The 22,495-nt window shown below is 37.6% G+C and overlaps 1 protein-coding gene and 1 pseudogene across 1 annotated transcript; both read left to right on the plus strand.

Moving 5' to 3' along the window:
- The first annotated feature begins 868 nt into the window (after positions 1-868).
- LOC131306466 (G-type lectin S-receptor-like serine/threonine-protein kinase RKS1) lies at positions 869-20,336 on the plus strand (annotated as a pseudogene).
- On the plus strand, positions 4,224-5,796 carry LOC131306459 (G-type lectin S-receptor-like serine/threonine-protein kinase SD1-1). Its single transcript, XM_058332718.1, has 4 exons — positions 4,224-4,551; positions 4,696-4,933; positions 5,018-5,168; positions 5,257-5,796. Exons 1-4 carry the CDS (start codon positions 4,500-4,502, stop codon positions 5,563-5,565), a joined length of 750 nt encoding a protein of 249 aa, XP_058188701.1. The 5' UTR covers positions 4,224-4,499; the 3' UTR covers positions 5,566-5,796.
- Positions 20,337-22,495: the final 2,159 nt, after the last annotated feature.

Below are 22,495 nucleotides of genomic sequence, written 5' to 3' on the forward strand. Positions count from 1 at the left end.
TGAATTTATAAAAATGTGATCCAAAATATGGGAGGTATATATATTCTACTCATATAACATTTGATACAAATTTTACGTGAGACCCGCACACAAATGATCGGAGCTGTTCAATTTACTTAAAACATAATTTTAAGAATTTTCATAAAAAATCGACTCATTTGGATATCAGTGAGGGATTGATCAGTTTATTTAGTTGATTCCTGTCAAAGTTTACATGATAAACCTGGATGAACCGATCAAGCTCTTACTGATAACCGAAGAGTTCATTTTTCTACGGGGAGTATTAAAAACATATTTTAAACAAATTGAACGGCTCTGATTATTTGCATAAAACTCTAGTTAGTTTGGTGTCAAAATGCTCTAATTATTTGGATCAAACCCAATTTCCTTCAAGTCACACCAAGGAAATAGTATATTCTTTGTTTCACACATTACAAATCAACGTGGATCTTCCATACTACAACCAAAATTCAAGTGAGTACTTATGAAGTCAATTTCGTGTTCACTCTCAAATGGTTTTGATTAAATAAATATTGAACATTAATCCCTTCACATTAGAGAACATTATCCCAAGTGGTCCCATTTGACAAAATGAGTGGGTTAGCTACCAAAGTTAGCTATTAATTTATTTATTTTTGTGATCATCAAGTTAGCTATTAATTTATTTAGTTTTCGATCATCAAGTTAGCTATTAATTAATTTATTAATAGGGAAAACCCATTTTTCAAAAATCATTTTTGACTCTGGCTTTCTTCATTTTTCTGCAAATATCATTCAATCAAGGACTTGCAATCAACCCCCACACGTATCTTTCCACAACTTCAAGTCAATTTCAATTAACCCCCACACAATTACAAGAATATCCAATTACAAAAAATTTGACTGTACCTTCTGCTATATATTATACCATGTTTTCTTGTTCAGTAGTGTATTCGTACCTACCTCACTTCAGACTGAATCACAAACCAAAAACGATGAGTCCCAAAAACTGGGTTTTCATATTACTGCTTCCATTTCTTTACTTCAGATTTTGCACTTCCAATGACACCCTAACTCCCACTCAATCCATGAAGGATGGCGACGTTTTGGTATCTAGTGGTGAAACCTTCACACTTGGGTTTTTCAGTCTGGGAAATTCCGGTCACAGGTATGTTGGAATATGGTATAACAAGATTTCAGAACAAACTGTAGTTTGGGTGGCCAATAGAGATTGCCCAATCAACGGTACCTCCGGAGTTCTATCCCTCAGTCGGGATGGAAATCTTGTCATCGACGATAATACCCAAAATCGTACCCTTTGGCAGACACATGCATCAGTGGTTTCTTATTCAGCTCGACTCTTGGATTCGGGGAATTTGGTGTTGTTCCAAGGAGATAGTGGGAGTGGTGGTGTTGTTTGGCAAAGTTTTGATCATCCAACGAATACCTTGCTGCCAAACATGAAGCTTGGGTTGGATCGGAGGACCGGTCTTGAATGGTCTCTCACATCGTGGAAGTCGAGAGACGACCCTGGTACAGGAGAATACACCTTTCGGGTCGAACCGAATGAGTTTCCCCAGTTGATACTATTCAAGGGCTCAACCCGAGTCTGGCGGATACCCGATTGTTTACAACCCCGTAGGAATGTCGAGGCTGAGACCACGGCAAGCTCCATTCTCAATGGAACTTACGTGAACAATCGCGACCAAGTCTATGGGTTTTACACCCCGATCAATGCGTCGACCCTGTTGATAATGTTCGTGGATGAATTGGGTTCTTTAAAATTGCTGACATGGGTTGGCAAATGGGTCGAGTTCTATTCGGTCCCTGGAGACCAATGCGCTACTTACGGCCGGTGTGGTGCTTATGGGTACTGCGACTCAAACAACAGGCAAGATTTTGAGTGTACGTGCCTTCCGGGATACGAGCCCAGGTCGGCAGAGGAGTGGTACCTACGGGATGCATCGGGTGGGTGCATCAAGGAGCGCAAGGCACTTTCCATGTGTCAAAACGGAGAAGGGTTTGTCAAGGTTGTGAACGCAAATATTCCGGATACGTCCAAGGCACATTTGTTGATGAGCCTGAGCGTGCATGAGTGCAAGGATGAGTGCTTGAGAAACTGTTCTTGCTTGGCTTACGCAAGCGAAGCAGAAGGAGGAGAGAGAGCGAACTGCATCACTTGGTATGAAAATTTGATGGACGTGAGAAAATTCGTGAGAAGGTTCCCTGGAGGAGGACTAGACTTGTATGTACGGGTTGATGCGGTTGAATTAGGTATGTCTTTTGGTGCTGAATTTTAGTACTGGTTAGTTTCTTATCTCACACGGGCTTCACAAGCCAGGGCAACATAAATAGTGCTACTAATCCAGGCCAACAGTTGTAAACCCGCTCATTCCATTACTCACAAAAAAAAAAAAAAACACCGTTCTGCAATTGATGGCCTGAGGCTATTTAACGAAAATGCAAAAACAACTGGGATTACAAAGGTTATATAAGACAAACTTTACTATCAGAGGCAACAGGATACTTCAAAGGAGTCCGGCTCCTCTCCAATCCATAGGGAATTGGAGGATCCTATAGAAAACGTGAAACCTAACCCTAATCTGAAGAAGAACAGAAGAGTAGAGAGAGAGAATCTTGATTGCATTTCTTGCATTGTGTTTTTCTCATCAACTGATTACAAAAGGAAATCGTGCACCACTGTTTTTCTCAACTGATTACAAAAGGAAATCGTGCACCACTTTATACAGAGAGGTGTTAGGGGCACATCACCTTAGAGGCACATCAATCACCCCTCTCACATTTAGGTGGGTCCTATTTTAGTGGGACCCACCTGCATGTGAGAAGGGTGTGATTGATGTGCTTCTAGCATTTTGGCTTTATACATAGTGTATCTTTTACAGAATCTTGCCAGCTCAGCATTCGCTAACAACTGCTTAGACTAACAACTGCTAAACCTGATTTACAAACCAACATGATTAACACTAACAAAAACTTAATAAACGTTAATGACCTTTGCTAATAGATCCTCCGATTCCAATTCAATGGTCAGGATTATCCTAGCATCTCCAGCCCCAAAACTCATATGGTATTCTACGGACACCAAATTACTCCCCAAATATTCCCCAATTATCGCATCTCATCCACCAATTTACCAAATTCCAAACATTAATTAGTAAAATTTCATATCGTAACTTTAATAACAGGTGCAGGTTTAAAGAACTATTAGATTCACAGAGTTAATCAAAGAATTCCTTTTGCATTTCTTCTAAAATATTTTTTCTGTAAAAATTATCTTAGTAAAAATATCCTCATGAGCTATATAAAAAAACTTTTCCAAAGGGAAGTTTAACAGGGAGAGAAGATGCCATTCAAAAAAAAAAAAAAATTTACAAACTTCAAAGAAAATTCATTTTTTTTTTTTTGAATATGAAAGAAAATTCATTAATCTTATGTAATTGATAAATATTTGATTAACCCTATATATGAATTAGATAGTTCTTTGAATCTGCACCTGTTATTAAAGTTATGATATGAAATTTTACTAATGTTTGGAATTTGATAAATTGGTGCCTGGGATACGATAATTGGGAAATATTTGGGGAGCAATTGGGTGCTTGTAAAATACCATATGAGCCTTGGGGCCGGAGATACTAGGGTAATCTTGACCATTCAAATGGAATTGGAGGATCCTCCAATTCTCTAGCATGTAGCATCTAAAATCAATCATAGCATTATGATTTGTGCAAACTGCAAACCAATATGAGTAAATTTGTGATTTGATTGATGTCCAATGTTTTTGTTTTATTCAGCTCAACGTATGAAATCTAGGAGAATAAAGCAAAAGAAGGTGGTGTTTGTGGTGACATCAGTTGTCTTAACATCACTCCTATTTATCATCTTAGTTTGTTGGTTGGTGATGAAGAAGAGAAGAAGAGGTAACCAATTAAACTTCATTTCTAACTGGTATGTTTTCTTTCTAATTGGTTGCATAGAAACACGCTGATGCTTACCCCCCTCCTCATTTCGGCGTCACTCATGATCAGGATTGAACTCATTTAGCTTCATATTTTATTGTTTTTTTTCGATTATTCATACAGGGATAGACATTCAAGACAGCGATGAAGAAAACATAGAATTGCCCATCTTTGATATGGTCACCATTGTAGGGGCAACTAACAACTTTTCTGATTCAAATAAAATTGGAGAAGGGGGTTTTGGCTCTGTTTACAAGGTAATTTTGCTATTCTTAACTCATTCTGTAAAAGAGTGGAACAATTATAATTCTCTAAAAGAGACCCAAAAGCTACAGACTTACCAAGTAGTCGTGACAAAAATGACTCTTGTGTTGACTAACACAGGGTCATCTATCAACTGGAAAAGACATAGCTGTCAAGCGACTTTCGAGGGACTCCAAACAAGGTCTTAAGGAATTCAAAAACGAGGTTATTTTGATCGCCAAACTTCAACACCGTAATCTAGTTAGGCTATTGGGATATTGCATCCTCGGAGAAGAACGAATGCTAGTTTATGAGTACATGCCTAATGGAAGCTTGGATTCCATCATTTTTGGTTTGCCCAATAAACCTTCCTCTCTTTTTTTCTTCTTAGGAAGTCGTACTTATCAATTGGAAAGTATTTTCACAAAAGTTTGTCTCATCGTATGACTAAGAAAATGAACTAGTTAAAAGTGTTATGAATTTCGGGAAATTGCAGATATAACACAAAGCAAATTGCTCACATGGAGTAGGCGCCTGGATATTATTATTGGGATTGCTAGGGGGATTCTTTATCTTCATCAAGATTCGAGATTGAAAGTCATCCACAGGGATCTTAAAGCTAGCAATGTGCTACTTGACAATGAGATGAATCCCAAAATTTCAGATTTTGGGTTGGCTAGGGCTTTTGGAGGCGATCAGTCATCCGAAAAAACAAAAAGGGTGATCGGAACTTAGTACGTGATCTAAGTCATGTTCCCTGTTTTACAAGTAATAACTTTTAGCACTAATTTTTCATTTCTTTTTATAATGTTATGCAGTGGTTACATGGCTCCCGAATATACAATCGATGGCTTATTTTCAACAAAGTCAGATATTTTTAGCTTTGGAGTCATAGTTTTGGAGATAATGAGTGGCAAAATGAATAGAAAATTCTGTCATGCAGACCATGATCTAAATCTTCTTGGACATGTAAGTTCATACACAAAGAACCTGATAGCCTTTTCACCATTTGCATATTTTTTGATATTTGAATTCTAACTATAGTGAGCCATTTCAGGCATGGGGACTTTGGATGGATGGAAAGGCTTCTAAGTTAATAGATCCAGTGATGGAGGGTTCATTTCCAATGTCTAAGGTGTTGAGATGTATACAGATTGGTCTTCTATGCGTGCAGAAATGCCCTGAAGATAGACCAACTATGTCATCTGTGGTCTTAATGTTGGTTTCAGATACTCTAACTTTGTCCCAGCCCAAAGCACCCGGCTTTTACATTGAGAGGAGCTCCAAACAGACGTATGAACATACTCCAGCTCAAAGTTCTCCCAGCATCAATGAAGTGACAATGACTCAGCTAGAGGCTCGCTAAAATATTATTTGCAAGCAGAATTGCTCCCGATGAGGATTTCAAAAGAAATTTTGTTGAGAATACCATCTCTCACGTATATTCGAAGGTTGGCGAGCGCCTTTCTATAAACAGAAGAAAAAAACTGCATTCCGTGGTGGATCAAGACGCAAATATGTGTTAAGCATTGATATAAATGAGCTCGGTTGCGTTCAACCCGTATTATTTAGACCTTCCTTAGCTCGGTTTCGCAAATATGTGTTAAGCATTGATATAAATGGCTGCAAATGAATTTTCAATAAGAGAACAAAGGTCGATGGCGTCATCGAAAAGTTCAAGCAGGGTCGGCCCAACCCGAAGGCCCAAGAGGCCTGGGCCTTGGGCATTTTAAAAATGTTAAATTTTTGGGGCACTCCAATTTTTTTAGTATTTGCGTTTGGCTAGGACTCTTTTTTAGCCCAATACCATAAAAAAAATGCGCATCCAACATGCAAATAAACGCTCAAAAACTCAGATGACCCAAAAACTCGGTGGCATTTTTTTAAATCAGAGAACTAATTGATCCATTTTCAAAAAAAAGAAGAAAACCAAAGCTCTAACACGTTTTTTCCATGAGAATAAATTATGTCCGGCTCACACGGAAAACCCTCTTTTCTGCCCCACCATTCAATAGGTGACAGCTCAGCTCTTGCCTTTGGTTGCCTTGGAAAAACACGTGCACAGCTATTACTACTGTGGTAAAAATCAAAAAAGGAAAACATTGTAAACTATGGTTGGTTTGGTAGGTTTGGATTAAAAAGTTAGGATTATTTTTTCAATTCAATTTTTTTTTTGTATTTGTTAGTTTTGTATTAAACTTTTGTGACTTATTAATTCATCTCAACGAGAGGGATTTAAAAAGTAAAAAAAAAATATTGATCGAAATTCATAATTATTTTTTATAAAATAAAAGAATAAGTAAAAAATACAGCTTTTTGACTTATATTTTTGTATTTTTAAAAAATTATGAGTTTTGAATGAAATTTAATGTTTTTTTTTATTCATCTCACCTAAACAAATCAATAAGTCACAAAAGTTTGATGCGAAACTCACAAATACGAAAAAAATTTGAAAGAAGACCAAAAAAAAGTCCTTACATTTTAATAATCTCACCATCCGAGCAGTATATTGTTCTGACAAAATTGGTATGCATACAGCACTTGTACACCTCCTTGTTTGAGGCCTATTTTGAGGGCCCACACAAATATTGTGAACCTTGCAATTTGTTCACAATATTTTTTGAAGGGTCCCTATAAAAATCAATTCACTTAGACATCAGTAAATGCTTGATCTATACAATATGTTTTTGGTCTATACAAGTAGAGACCAAAAAAAAAAAAACACGCAAAGATCAAGTACTTACTAATATCCGGCTGAAATGATTTTCCTGGAAACTCTTCAAAAAATATTTTGAACAAATTAAACAACTCAGATCATTTGTGTAAAATCTTGAAGACTTTGTATTTTGTGTTCGTATGTAATAAATAGTAGAAATTTTATATTGATTTGGTTTTCTCGTATTTTGATCGTTGCTGTAAAAATTGTTATGTATCAGGGGGCACAAATTTTTCAATTTGACCTTGGGCACTCAAAACTCTTGGACCGGCCCTGGTTGTTCCAAGGAGACAGTGGGAGTGGTGGTGTTGTTTGGCAAAGTTTTGATCATCCTATGAATACTCTATTGCCAAACATGAAGCTTGGGTTGGATCGGAGGACCGGTCTTGAATGGTTTCTCACATCGAGGAAGTCGAGAGACGACCCCGAAACAGGAGAATATTCCTTGCGATTTGAACCGAATGAGTTGCCCCTGTGGATACTATTCTAGGGCTCAACCCGAGTCTGGCAGATACCCGCATCCGCATGTTAAAAGTCTTAAAACCTCCTAAGATTGCTAAAGCTCAGAGCGTGACAAGTTCCTTTTTCTATGGAACCCAAGTGATCAACAATCGCGATGAAGTTTATACATCTTACACCCTGGGCATTGCGTCGAACCTGTCGATAGTGTTCGTGGATGAATTGGGTTCTTTAAAATTAATGACGTGGGTCATCAGATGGGTCGAGTTCTATTCGGTCCCTAGAGACCAATGCGCTGCTTATGGCCGGTGTGGTGCTTATGGTTACTGCGATTTTAACAATGGGCAAGATTTTGAGTGCACATGCCTTCTGGGATATAAGCCCAGGTCGGCAGAGGAGTGGTACATGCGTGATGCATTGGGCGGGTGCATCAAGAAGCCCGAGGAACTTTCCATGTGTGGAAATGGAGAAGGGTTTGTTAAGGTTGTGAATGCAAAAATTCCAAATACGTCCAAGGCACGTTTGTTGATGAGCCTGAGCGTGCATGAGTGCAAGGATGAGTGCTTGAGAAACTATTCTTGCTTGGATTACGCGAGCGAAGCAGAAGGAGGAGAGAGAGCGAACTGCATCACTTGGTATGAAAATTTGATGGACGTGCGAAGGTACATGAGAAGGTTCCCTAACGGTGGACTAGACTTGCATGTACGTGTTGATGCGGTTGAATTAGGTATGTCATTTTTTTTGTACAGGTTGCTTTCTTATCCCACACGGGGTTCGCTAGCGAGGGCAACAAAAATGGTGCTTCTTATCCAGGCCAACAAAAATGGTGCTTCTTACCCAATTGTTCCATTACTTACCAAAAAAAAAACCAAAAGTACACCATTCTAATTCAAGATTCTCTATACAAATTCCGATAAAATAGCAATTTACATTTACTAACACTGTTCTGCAATTGAAGGCCTGAGGCTATCTAACTAAAATGCAAAACAGCTGGGATTACGAAGGTTATATAGGGCAAACTTTACTACCAGAGGCAACAGGATACAACAAAGGCAGTCTAACTCAAAGATTTTCCGATAACATTATAGGCATGTAGCATCTAAAATCAACCATAGCATTAAGATTTTTGCAAACGATTATGAGTAAATTTGTGATTTGATGAATCAATGTCCAATGTTTTTGTTTTATTCAGCTCAACGTAGGAAATCTAGGAGACTAAAGCAAAAGAAGGTGACTGTTGTGGTGGCATCAGTTGTCTTAACATCAGTCCTATTTATCATCTTAGTAGGTTGGTTGGTGATGAAGAAGCGAAGAAGAGGTAAGCAATTAAACTGCACTTCCTACTATGTTTTCTTAAGCCTTTGTACTTAACTTACGTTTTGGTTGCATAGAAACCTAAAGCACGATTGAATAATGCACAAAAGTGATCTGTACGCGGCTGCTGTAGAGCAGCCGCTGTACCAGTAGCATTTCTGTTGAATAATGCCATATGTACAAACAGAAAAAACATACTGAAAAATCGTACAGAACAAGTGGTTGAAAGGCTGGCATATGATGTGGTTGACAGGCAGGCTTATCACTCCCAATGAAGGACCATGTAACTGTTTCGAAAGAATTTGGTTTTCCATCAGTAGTTGGATCGTCGGTTTTTTGGAAATCCGGTCTTCATTATGATGAAAGTGATGACGTTGTCTCTTCAAACTTGGAATGGTAGAAGCATTCAAGTCACTTTAGGAGAACGCTTTCCCAAAGACATCATTTGCCCCCACCAAAAGGTGTGCACTGGGTTACAACAAATCCACCTTCAAGATAAATTGAATCTGAACTCTAAGTTTTTTCTGTCTGCGTTTGCACAAATGAAGTCATACAAAATATCCGCTAAGCAAATGTAAAAGAACCAAGAACTGATATTCTACTTTGAGAAATAACAGAATATCAATTTGCCATTTTTAGGAAGAGATCGAATGTGTAGAGAGAAAGAGAGCAATTTAGTATGAAATTTTCCGATCTGTTGAATGACTTTACAAATGGCCTATTTATAGACTTATAAGTACCCTTGTATGATAAGTTGTTTCTCTAATAAACAACCATAAAGAATGGTCACGTCCTTTGAAGACACCATTTAGGAAGGATCATGTCTTTAAAGACAATTAATAGAAAGGAACATGCCTGTTAGTAGGCACCCTTTAAACAATTAATTAGGAAGGATCATGCCTCTTGGAGGCACCCCATGATTCACATCCTTTCCTAACAATTACATTTTTCCAAATGAACACACCCCAATTAAATGGGTGTTGCAACCACTTACATAAAGTCACAACTTATGTGAAAAAGTGTAACAACATTTCACAAAATCCTCAGTTAGTACCTTTCTGAAAATTCCAAACTAAAATCCAAATTTATTTTGAAAAACTCCAACAATCCCCCCTCCATTTTCGAAATAATGAATAAAAGTTCTTGGTTCTCTCAGAAGGCTTGTGCATACATGAATAGTGTCTCACGACTTCAACCATCCACTTAGTGAACCATGTCAAAGCTAGTCAGGGCAGCATAGTAGACGTATCTTTGAACTAGTTATCCTCTAGTGACCAACCGGACATGTCTCACACACAATCCTTCAAATAATACAGATATCCTAATCAGTTGACTCGTGAACTAGCCTTGGGTCTTTACCTTGATTTCATGAGCGCTTTAAGGTCGAGCCTCCTAAACCTATAGAAAGCGGCACCACTTCCACACTCACATAGGTAGATTCTTGCCAGTGCTTTTGTAACAATAGCACCTAAAATCTATTAAGAGCTAAGTAGTTCATCTTCCTTTGTTTACACATTACAAGTACCGCACTCTACGTTGGGATGAATAAAATAACATTTTGAGTGCTTACAATCACGGCATGTGTTGTAGTTTCTCATTGAATTCAAGAGATTGAGAGCATCAACCGGTTGAGTTGAGTTTCCACGAAGAGTGATCAAATTAAGTTGGCAAAAGTCTCATCCCCTTTGATGTCTTTCACACCAAGTCTCTTGCAAGAATAAATAAAACCATTGCAGAGAAAGCAAAATTTTCATAACTATATCACCATAGTTTATGACGTGATTAACTTGTCCGGACTAACACCGCAGTCATAACCATCAACTCTCTCTTAAGTGATTTATTGAGAAATTTATCTGTGACAAAATACCATGTCACTCCATCTCATCTTAAAATCTTCACTTTAATTCAAGAGAGAACCCCCCACAAAATAGACTTAATATTTATCCATGATTTTTATGCTTCAATTAAATCAGGTGCTTTTGTATCCATCATAACTAATGGATACCAATTACAAGCATATATACCAACTCCACCAAATAAACTAATTTGGATTTTATTAACTTGTGGGCCATAATTCTTTGGAACAACTATGCAACCAAGATAATAGGAATTTGTCATTCCCCTCCATATCTTTGTTTAATCTCCAATATACACAGGAGAACATGTGACTGAAGGCCACATTGTCAACATCCGTCCAATGCAACGTCTCATTTAATCCCTAATTCTAGGAAAAGCCAGGACTTTTCTTTTAAATCCAAACACCACACCACTTTATTTAGGGAAAATGACGGCCCAGGATGTGTTTTGATAATTAATACCCGCCAAGGACATGCTGAGAACATTTGTTAATACTGAAATTGTCCTTGGTAGGTATAAATTATCAAAACACATCATTGGCCGCCATTTTCCCCTTTATTTAGCTTCCAGTGGTTACACCATTTAGGTTAAATCCAAAAGCCACACCTTTCAGGTAATACCACTGGTTAAATCCTTAACCTTCACATAAATACATTAATATGTATACGTCAAAGTGTATTTGGTAAAGGCAAAAGAAGAGCCATACCGTCCGTTTTTATTTTACATAAAAACAAACACATTCTTTTAAAGAGTTTTCTTATCCATCATTTTGTTTACTTTATGCAAAGAGCATGCATATTACAAACTTATGATGGTATGTTCAATTTGGAAATGGCATCCAAATCAAAGATATAAAAACTACATATCTAGCATTTGCGTAAAGCAAAACATTCGAAATAATTTAAATAGCCGCTAATTCGGTTAACTATCGACCACGTGTCCAACCGTACTGTAACCTTGTACTTATCCCAACACGTTATTTGATTCTTGATTAAGATCGTCAAACATTTCTCATTGAAAGCCACATAACACATTTTCGTGTTACTGAAACACCACCATGACACAATTACCATGTCAGGTATCAAACCTCCGACAAGCCACAAAAATCTTGGCTATAAAAATCTATCCAAAACTATCAATGAATAAAATCTTATACCCATGCATATAAATGAAACATTTTAAATAAAACCGCTGCATATGCACGGTCACCATGCATGGTAGTTAACTCCTCCACAATGGTCCAAAACCGAGACCATTCAAACAGTGCAACAATTTAAATATTAGTAAAATATAAATAGAAGTCACTGATTCACATGAACTGAAATAACCTGGAGAAGTATACTATTCCATCAGATCTCATCAAAGATCTGATACATGCATTGCAACAATATCTCCATAGATATTAAAGGAGTAATGCAACAATTAGATAAATTCTAATTAATAATTCACGAATAATCAGTCCCGAAACTATCAAAGTTCTGAACCACAACGAACTCAAACAGTTAGTTACTATTTCATAACTACATAAAAAGTAGCAATAGCCGTGATTGTTCAGACAATCACACCGTTTCCGACCGTTAACAAATATGTTTTGAAACGGAGACAAAACTATTTGTCTACCCATGTGTCATCCTTACATTCACAACAACATTAGCCATACTAACAAGCCAATAAGAGCATCTCTACTGCATGCCAATTCAAACATCAGACATGATTCGGCGCGGCGGGTAAGAGCCAACTGAATCGTGTTAAGAGACAATGCAGTAAATTAATCACCAAGTGTCCACAATTATAAAATTACTACTCCAGTCATACCCAAATCAAAAATATAATCAACTCCATAATCGTGGACTCAAAATTATGCATACACCAAATAACAAATCGCAATTGCCAATTTAACATCCTTTATTTATGCACAAGAGTACACAACATACATCTCCAAAATAAAAGAAATGTGGATCAAACCTAATTAGCATGTGGATACATAAACTATCACACATATTTCAACACCCTAATCAACTAAAAATTTGATCTTCTTTAAAGATCCAGGACAAGGAATGCTCTTGCGCGCCGTTCACCTAATTATTGGCCATTTGTGACCAAAAACATCATGACGTTTCTTTTGCGCCATTTCCATAGTCGGCAATTGACTCAAAGGAGTCGAAGTATAAACACTCTCGCTCACTCCTTCAAATGCTGGCGGAGGGGATAATACACGGTTGACACCGTCAGGCGAACCTCCCATCGCTGCTGTAGACTCATCGGAATCCTCCATAATGCCCAATGGAGCTATCTCATTTGGACTATGAAAATCATCACATGCGGACGAAACCTTTCCAATTTCAATTCCTGAGATCGATGTTCCAATATTTCCATGAATGAATTAGTCGCTGTGTTTTGGACTGAATGTTCTACCAGAAAAGATTCCTCTTCATCAAAAGAGATATCAATCATCACTGGTTGATTCTCATCCAAGAGGCCTCGCATTGCAAAGGCCTCTTTCCATCTTTAAACCATAGAATATCATCGAGACATAGAGGTGTTGAAGAGTCTCCAAAAACGATATCGAATGATGGAAGAAAAGGAGCTGATAGGCATATGATGTTCGAAGGAATTTCGGAAGGCATTTTGACGGAACGGAAGTGCTTCAATATGCAACACAACCGGGAAACCGAAGAAACCTTACAAGGAAGTTGGACGGATATAGTATGCTTTGTTCTTTAGACAGAATGAAGCAAATTAAAGTGTTCTATATAAATAGGGAAATGCAACTGTTGCGAAACGTTGACAAGACACTTATGGCAAACCAAAATCACCGTTTTAAAAGCCATGCAACGGTCTAAAGCAACTATCAAGGTAATACATCCAAACGGTGCACACTTCAAAATAGTACAATAACGGTCGAAGCCACCGTTTCACATGAGTCGATAGATCAAATACTAATTAATAAAGTACTTCAAAAAATCATAGCAACAGCATATATATGGCCATAAACATATAAATGCACCGAATGCATAGGAGGACAAGTCAAACTAAAAATTATAGTCAAAATTCAAAGTCAACATACTTAATCATCTCGACACACATGCATTCATGCGAACTAATTTTGAAAATTGCATTAAACTAATTCAAACCAGTGTTGAAACAGTCCACAACCACTCATTTCACCTGAACGGATACATGGACCGGCACCAATACCGTGGATTGTCCGATCACGATCGACGACAGCGATCGAATTATCCCAACCGACGCACTAACCTGTATGACTTCCCCGTCACACGTACGCCCCGCGGTTTCTTTGTCAGTGACACGTCACTGCGAAGTCATTGGATTATTAGTTGAACCATAATCACAATGCCAAAATTGTCTTCCTTGACAATTTTCCCACGTACTGATGAAACTATGAGTTTGCAATCCAAAAACTATAGTCCAGAGGCATGACAAAAATGAGATTATAGTGTACCTTTCACATTGAGGAAAACTAGTCAGAGTTTACAGCTCACTGAAAAACGCAGCCCCAGAAGTTAATTATTATTAACCCTTTTGCCTTTTAAGTCTCCAATTGCATCTATCCGTCTTCGTCTTAAGGACCCAGACCATAATCAATCCACTTTCATCTTTGCACAATTATTGTCTTTAGATTATTGGAAATACGGTCTCCATTGTGATGAAAGTGATGACGTCGTCTCTTCAAACTTGGAATGGTAGAAGCATTCGAGTAACATTAGGAGAACGCTTTCCTAAAGACAGTATTTGCCCCCACCAAAAGGTGTGCACCGGGTTACAACAAATCCGCCTTCAAGATAAATAGAATCCGAACTCTAGGTTCTTTCTGTCTGCATTTGCACAAACGAAGACAGACAGAATATCCGCTAAGCAAATGTAAAAGAACCAAGAACTGATCCTCTATTTTGAGAAATAATAGAATATCAGTTTGCCATTTTTAGGAAGAGAATGTGTAGAGAGAAAGAGGGCAATTCAGTATGGAATTTATCCGATCTATTGAATGACTTTATAAATGACCTATTTATAGACTTATAAGCACCCTTGTATGAAAGGTTGTTTCTCTAGTAAACAACCATAAAGAATGGTCATGTCCTTTGAAGACACCAGTTAGGAAGGATCATGTCTTTCAAAGACAATTAATAGAAAGGACCATGCCTGTTAGTAGGCACCCTTTAAACAATTAATTAGGAAGAGTCACGCCTCTTGGAGGCACCCCATGATTCACATCCATTCCTAACAATTACATCTTTCCAAACAAACACACCCCAATTAAATGGGTGTTACAACCACATACATAAAGTTACAACTCATGTGAAAAAGTGTAACAACCATTCACGAAATCCTCAGTTAGTACCTTTCCGAAAATTCCAAACTAAAATCCAATTTTATTTTGAAAAACTCCAACACGGTTTTGTACTTGGTTATCGAAAAAGAAACAAGAATCACCTTTGATGTGGTTGAAAGGCAGGCATATCACTCCTCATTTCGGGTTCACCGTGTATAGAACTCATTCAGCTTTATATTTTATTGTTTTTCTCGATTATTGATGCAGGGATAGACATTCAAGACAGTGATGAAGAAAACATAGAATTGCTCATCTTTGATATGGTCACCATTGCAGGGGCAACTAACAACTTTTCTGATACAAATAAAATTGGAGAAGGAGATTTCGGCTTTGTTTACAAGGTAATTTTGTTTTTATGATTGAATCCATAAAAAAGTGGAATGATTGAAATTCTCTAAAAGAGAGCTAAAAGCTGAGGAATTATGAAGTAGTCTTTATGAAAATGACTCTTGTGTTGACTAACATAGGGGCATTTATCAACCGGAAAAGTCATAGCCTTCAAGCGGCTTTCGAGGGACTCCAAACAAGGTCTTAAGGAATTCAAAAACGAGATTATTTTGATCGCCAAACTTCAACACCGTTATCTAGTTAGGCTTTTGGGATGTTGCAACCTCGGAGAAGAACGAATGCTAGTTTACGAGTACATGCCTAATGGAAGCTTGGATTCCTTCATTTTTGGTTGGCCCAACAAACTTTCCTCTCTTTTTGGTTTGCCCAACAAACCTTCCTCTCTCTTTTAATTTTCTTAGGAAGTCATACTTGATCAATTGGAAAGTATATTTCACAAAAGTTTGTCTCATTATACGACCAAGTAAATGAACTAGTAAAATGTGTGATGAATTTTGTGAATTGCAGAAATAACACGAAGCAAATTGCTCACATGGAGTAAGCGCCTAGATATCGTTATTGGGATTGCTAGGGGGATTCTTTATCTTCATCAACATTCAAGGTTGAGAGTCATTCATGGGGATCTTAAAGCTAGCAATGTGCTACTTGATAGTGAGATGAATCCCAAAATTTCAGATTTTGGCTTGGCTAGGACTTTTGGAGGTGATCAGTCATCCGCAAAAACAAAAAGGGTGGTCGGAACTTAGTACGTGATCTAAGTCATGTTCCCTGTTTTAAGCATAATAACTTTTAGCTCCAATTTTTCATTTCTTTTTATAATGTTATGCAGTGGTTACATGAATCCCGAATATGAAATCGATGGCCTATTTTCAACAAAATCAGATATTTTCAGCTTTGGAGTCATAGTTTTGGAGATAATGAGTGGCAAAAGGAATAGAAAATTCCATCACGCAGACCATGATATAAACCTTCTTGGACATGTAAGATCATAGACAAAGAACCTAATAGCCTTTTCACCAACCACCCCATATTTTTCAATATTTGATTTTTAACTATATTGTGCCATTTTCAGGCAGGGAAACTTGGGATTGATGGAAAGGCTTTTGAATTAATAGATCCAGTGATGGAGGGTTCATTTCCAATTTCTAAGGTGTTGAGATGTATACATATTGGTCTCCTATGGGTGCAGAAATGCCCTGAAGACAGGCCGACTATGACGTCTGTGGTCTTAATGTTGGTTTCAGATATTGGAGTTTTGCCTCAACCCAAGCAACCTGGCTTTTATATTGAGAGGAGTTCCAAAGAGACGCATGAACGTTCGCCTGCTTGAAGTTCTCCGAGCATCAATGAAGTGACAATGACCCAACTAGAGGCTCGCTAAAATATGTCGTTTGTGGTCTTAATGTCGATTATGTTGTTTTTGAAGAAGAGCCAACTGATGGCTGGAACCAAACCTCTAGCGGCTCTATTTCAATACCGTTGCGTACTTTCATTATAATCAGTGTAATTTTAATTTCAGAACTAATTTTCGCTAAGAAGTAATCTCACTAAGATCGATTATGTTGTATTTTAATTATTAATTCCGCTGCTAATGAAGTTAATCGTTCCTTTCAATTAAATTACTTTCTGGAAAATTGGGAAAAATGTTTAATTAACATCTCCGAAAACAGGGGTGTTACACCCGCCATGTTTGTATCTCAATTTATTTACAACTATTGAGTCCCGCGTTAACCGTATCCGTGCTTCTTTGGAAGTCACATGGGTCTTTAAGGCATCTTAATTACATGGGGTCCGGCGTCAACCGTAACTGTTGTTATCAACGGTCCCCTTCAAAATGACTACTAGCCTTGGACCTTGGTTGTGGAGATCAAGCTGTTGGTAGTATTTTTTTTTTTTGTTCATGTGGGTCCACATATTTAATTTTGAGTTAGTTGGAAAATGACTTGGAATGGTACGTAGCTCTTTGGAATTCTAAAAAGGCCTCTTGGCAGATGGAATTCTACTTGAATTGGCGTAGGCGGCTGTTGTTCTTGGCAATGGGTATTTGCTTGGTCAATTGGTGGTTTAATAATTGGAATAGACTCTCAATATGGAACGGAGGGAGTACCTTCCAACCATGACCAAAATCGGGACTTTTTGGCCCCGTTTAGTTGCACGGAAATGATGAGAAAGTATAGAAAAATCAACTTTCCTGTAACTTTTTGTATGTTCAGCTACTAGAAAAATTCTATATTGCCTGTGTTTCAATGCGATTTCATTCTCATGATTCTGTTCCAAAATAAGGCTCCGTTCTGATAAGGTTCTTATTTTGTAAGTATTTATTTCCCGCTTAACGAGACAAGTCATTTACATCACCTTTAATTTAAAAAATAAGTATACTTATTTTCCTTACCAGAACGGGACTAAGTGTGTTTCAAACTCATCATACCATGTTTTGGAATGCATTGGCACACAAACAAAACAATTTAGGGTTTGAAGATTCGCAGGCACAAAAAAGTAATCTTAAAATGAAATCATGAAAAATTCATTGAGGTCTATTTAGATCCAAGAACTGTAGACGTATTTGTGGAGTGCTGGCAAAAGAAAAGACGGAAAATTTGTAAAGATTTGAATGTGCCTTAGATTATCTGACATCTAATCTGATCCGGTTCATTTAACGTATTCAAAATTAAACAAATATAAGGCCAAAAATCCATTACTTGAAATTGCATTTATAACATCGGAATCCAATCTGTTCGGATTAACGGATTTGGATCAAAGGGACCATCAGATTGGATTTTCGTGATCAAATTCAGTATGTATTTCGATGCAAATGAACTGAGCTGCTCACTTTTGGCTTGGCTTGACTCGTTTAGTAATCGAGCTGAACTTGAGCTCAAGTCCAAAAGTCAACTTTTTTGCCAATAAAACACGTGCATAACTCTTAACAGAACATGTGGTTGAAAGGCAGGCGTATCACTCCCAATGAAGGTCGACCATGTTACTATTTCGGAAGAATTTGGTTTTCCATTAGTACTCTCAGTTTTTGTACATGGTTATCAGAAAAGAATCACACAGGGGCTTACCCCCCTCCTGATGTCCGGGTCGACACTGAGTATTGAACTCATTTAGCTGTATGTTTTCTTTCTTTTTTTTGCAATCATTGATGCAGGGATACACAATTGATCAAGACAGTGATGAAGAAAATGTAGAACTGCCCATCTTTTATATGGTCACCCTTGCAGGGGCAACTAACAACTGCCCATCTTTTTTCGATTATTGATGCAGGGATAGACATTCAAGATAGTGATGAAGAAAACATAGAATTGCCCATCTTTGATATGGTCACCATTGTAGGGGCAACTAACAACTTTTTTGATAAAAATAAAATTGGAGAAGGGGGTTTTGGCTTTGTTTACAAGGTAATTTTGCTATTCTTGATTCAATCCGTAAAAGTGTGGAACAATTATAATTCTCCAAACGAGAGCCAAAAGCTGCAGACTTACCAACTAGTTGTGATGAAAATGACTCCTGTGTTGACTATCACAGGGTCATCTATCAACTGGAAAAGACATAGCTGTCAAGCGACTTTCAAGGGACTCCAAACAAGGTCTTAAGGAATTCAAAAACGAGGTTATTTTGATCGCAAAACTTCAACACCGTAATCTAGTTAGGCTGTTGGGATGTTGCATTCTCGGAGAAGAACAAATGCTAGTTTATGAGTACATGCCTAATGGAAGCTTTGATTCCTTCATTTTTGGTTTGCCCAATAAACCTTCCTCTCTCTCTTTTTTTTCTACTTAGGAAGTCGTACTTATCAATTGGAAAGTATTTCCACAAAAGTTTGCATCATCGTATGACCAAGAAAATGAACTAGTTAAAAGTGTTATGAATTTCGTGAAATTGCAAATGTAACACAATGCAAATTGCTCACATGGAGTAGGCGCTTGGATATCATTATTGGATTGCAAGGGGTATTCTTTATCTTCATCAAGATTCGAGATTGAGAGTCATTCATAGGGATCTTAAAGCTAGCAATGTGCTACTTGATAGTGAGATGAATCCCAAAATTTCAGATTTTGGCTTGGCTAGGGCTTTTGGAGGTGATCAGTCATCTGCAAAAACAAAAAGGGTGGTCGGAACTTAGTATGTGATCTAAGTCATAATCCCTATTTTACACGTAATAACTTTTAGCACTAATTTTTCATTTCTTTTTATAATGTTATGTAGTGGTTACATGGCTCCCGAATATGCAATCGATGGCCTATTTTCAACAAAATCAAATATTTTTAGCTTTGGAGTCATAGTTTTGGAGATAATGAGTGGTAAAAGGAATAGAAAATTCCATCATGCAGACCATGATCTAAATCTTCTTGGACATGTAAGTTCATACACAAGGAGCCTGATAGCCTTTTCACCATTTGCATATTTTTTGATACACCATTTGCATTTTTTGATATTTGATTTCTAACTATAGTGAGCCATTTCAGGCATGGGGACTTTGGATTGATGGAAAGGCTTCTGAGTTAATAGATCCAGTGATGGAGGGTTCATTACCAATGTCTAAGGTCTTGAGATGTATACAGATTGGTCTTCTATGCGTGCAGAAATGCCCTGAAGGTAGGCCAACTATGTCATCTATTGTCTTAATGTTGGTTTCAGATACTCTAACTTTGTCCCAGCCCAAGGCACCTGGCTTTTACATTGAGAGGAGTTCCAAACAGACGTATGAACATACTCCAGCTCAAAGTTCTCCAAGTATCAATGAAGTGACAATGACTCAACTAGAGGCTCGCTAAAATATTATTCGCAAGCAGAATCGCTCCCGATGAGGATTTCAAAAGAAATTTTGTTGAGAATACCATCTCTCACGTATATTCGAAGGTTGGCGAGCGCCTTTCTATAAACAGAAGAAAAAAACTGCATTCCGTGGTGGATCAAGACACAAATATGTGTTAAGCATTGATATAAATGAGCTCGGTTGCGTTCAACCAGTATTAGTTAGACCTTCCTTAGCTCTGTTTCGCAAATATGTGTTAAGCATTGATATAAATGGCTGCAAATAAATTTTCAATAAGAGAATAAAGGTCGATGGCATCATTGAAAAGTTCAAGGCATGCATAGTTGCCTGGAGTTTTACCCAAAAGGCAGATATTGATTACTTCGATACCAATGCACTGTAGCAAGAATGTCTAAAATTAGAGTTCTATTTGCCTTGGCTTCCATTTATAAACTCAAGATTCACCCGATGGATGTGAAAACTGCATAAGTAAATGGTAAATGGATGAAAAGATTTATAAGAAGCAACTAGAAAGGTTTTTTATGCAAGGTCAAAGAACATGAAATATGCAAGCTGGTTAAGACTAATCTTTCGAGTTAACTCCATGTAGCCATAAAGCTGTATAATAAAAATACCGGTACCCTATTATTTGACACAGGCTTGAGACCTGCGAGGTTAGGACAGTCCCGGGATGCCACTAGATGCTACTAATCATGAATTTGTTGTAAATTCTGTTTCAATTCGTATTATGGATACCTGATTTAATTATGCTTGTATCGAGAATATAGTTGATCCCTAGTAGACTATAGATTGAAACGGAAGCTGTTAAAAGCACTTGTGATGCATAATGCTGGGGAACAAAAGCTGTTATCGTGAGGTGTTTTGTAAGGATCCATTAGCTGGGCATGCATAATTGCATAATTTAAGTACTTGTTCATCCATTATTTTAACTTTCCGCATGGTTCCGGGTCCTTTTGGAGTACTATAAGGTTTGACAATCTCTCTCTCTCTCTCTCTCTCTCTCAAAGGCTGATTGTGCTACAGTCTGAAAGCCTAATATTCAGAAGGCATATTTTGTCGAACAGATGGCGGGCGAAAGATTTCAATCAAGATGGGGCAGGGCCGCAGGGAAGAGTGTTTTACACAGGAGTACATAGCAAATATAGTTATCGACAATTTGTTACCTGTTCTGAGATTACGATTGTTGGAGGCGGCTACTGGTCGAGTCACGCGTATTGATTCCCGTTTTTTATTTTTCTACAGCAAGTAGAGGTGGGCGGAGGTGGGATTTTGATGGGAACGCAACCTCGATCGGCAACTAACGGGCGATAGCTAGCAAAACTGTTATGAAAAATGCACTAGCTGGATTCAATAGTAAGCTATCTTGGAAGGTCTCAAATTATCAAAATTGACCATCTCTTAAATTAGACCCACAGAGAGAAATGACAAGAATGACTTGTTTCATGTGCAACAGAAGTCTCCATTGGAATGGCCTTTGCTAGGCATTAATTTTCCTTCCCTGCCATTTGCCAACCATGAAATTTTGTTTTTGTTTTTGGGTGCTAGGTGACATATGATCGTTGTCAAGGTCCTTGGGTACATTTGTGAGACCGTCCTAGTGTCTATTTAATCGCTGCAACCCACTGATATAAAAAAAAATATTAAAAAAAAAAGGAGAAGAAGAAGAAAGAAAGTGTTGGAAAATATTGTAGGATATAATATAATATTTTAAATGTGAATGTAAATTGATTTGATTTGGAGTCGCATCTTTTGACTGGTACCTGTTCATCGTGGACGGACACGTCTTTTATGAACAAAGGTGCCCCTTCTTTTGGTGACCTTTGGTAGAGTCACCGATTAGTCTATATATATCATTCTTTTCATTCACTTTCGTATGAGAGAATACAAAACACAAAGAGGTTCAATAGACTCACCGATTGAAGATAGTGCTACTTTTGTGGGAGTTCGATCAAGTAGTGCTGGGAGATAGATGTTCATGCAAACCAGAGGCACCGTAGTGGGGATAAATCTGTCTTAAGTACAGAATGTCATACTCGCCTTGATCACCAATTTTGTTGCGTCGATTTCTAGATTTTGAGTTTTGATTTATTTATTGCACTCATATTATTAGTTTTCATCACAAAAAGTAACGGAAAGTTCTTCGGAGGGAGAAAATTCATATCGTAGACTGGATGTTTGAAATCTTGGTCTAACCGGAGAATATCTATACTCCTATCACGCACATTTTCAAGTGTTCTTTGTTGACTAATTTCCCAGCCGTTTGTCATCAACGGTCCTCTTCAAAACAACTTGTAGAGATCAAACACATAAATACAATGAGTTACCTTCAAATTAAGCATGACAAAAATCGAGAGAAATAAGCCCCAAAATCCATTACTTGAAATTACATCTATAACATCAGAATCCGATCTGCTCGGATGAACAAATTTGGATCAAATGGATCATCAGATTGGATTTTTCGTGATCGAATT

Source organism: Rhododendron vialii, chromosome 11a, assembly GCF_030253575.1.
Source record: "Rhododendron vialii isolate Sample 1 chromosome 11a, ASM3025357v1".
NCBI lineage: Eukaryota > Viridiplantae > Streptophyta > Magnoliopsida > Ericales > Ericaceae > Rhododendron > Rhododendron vialii.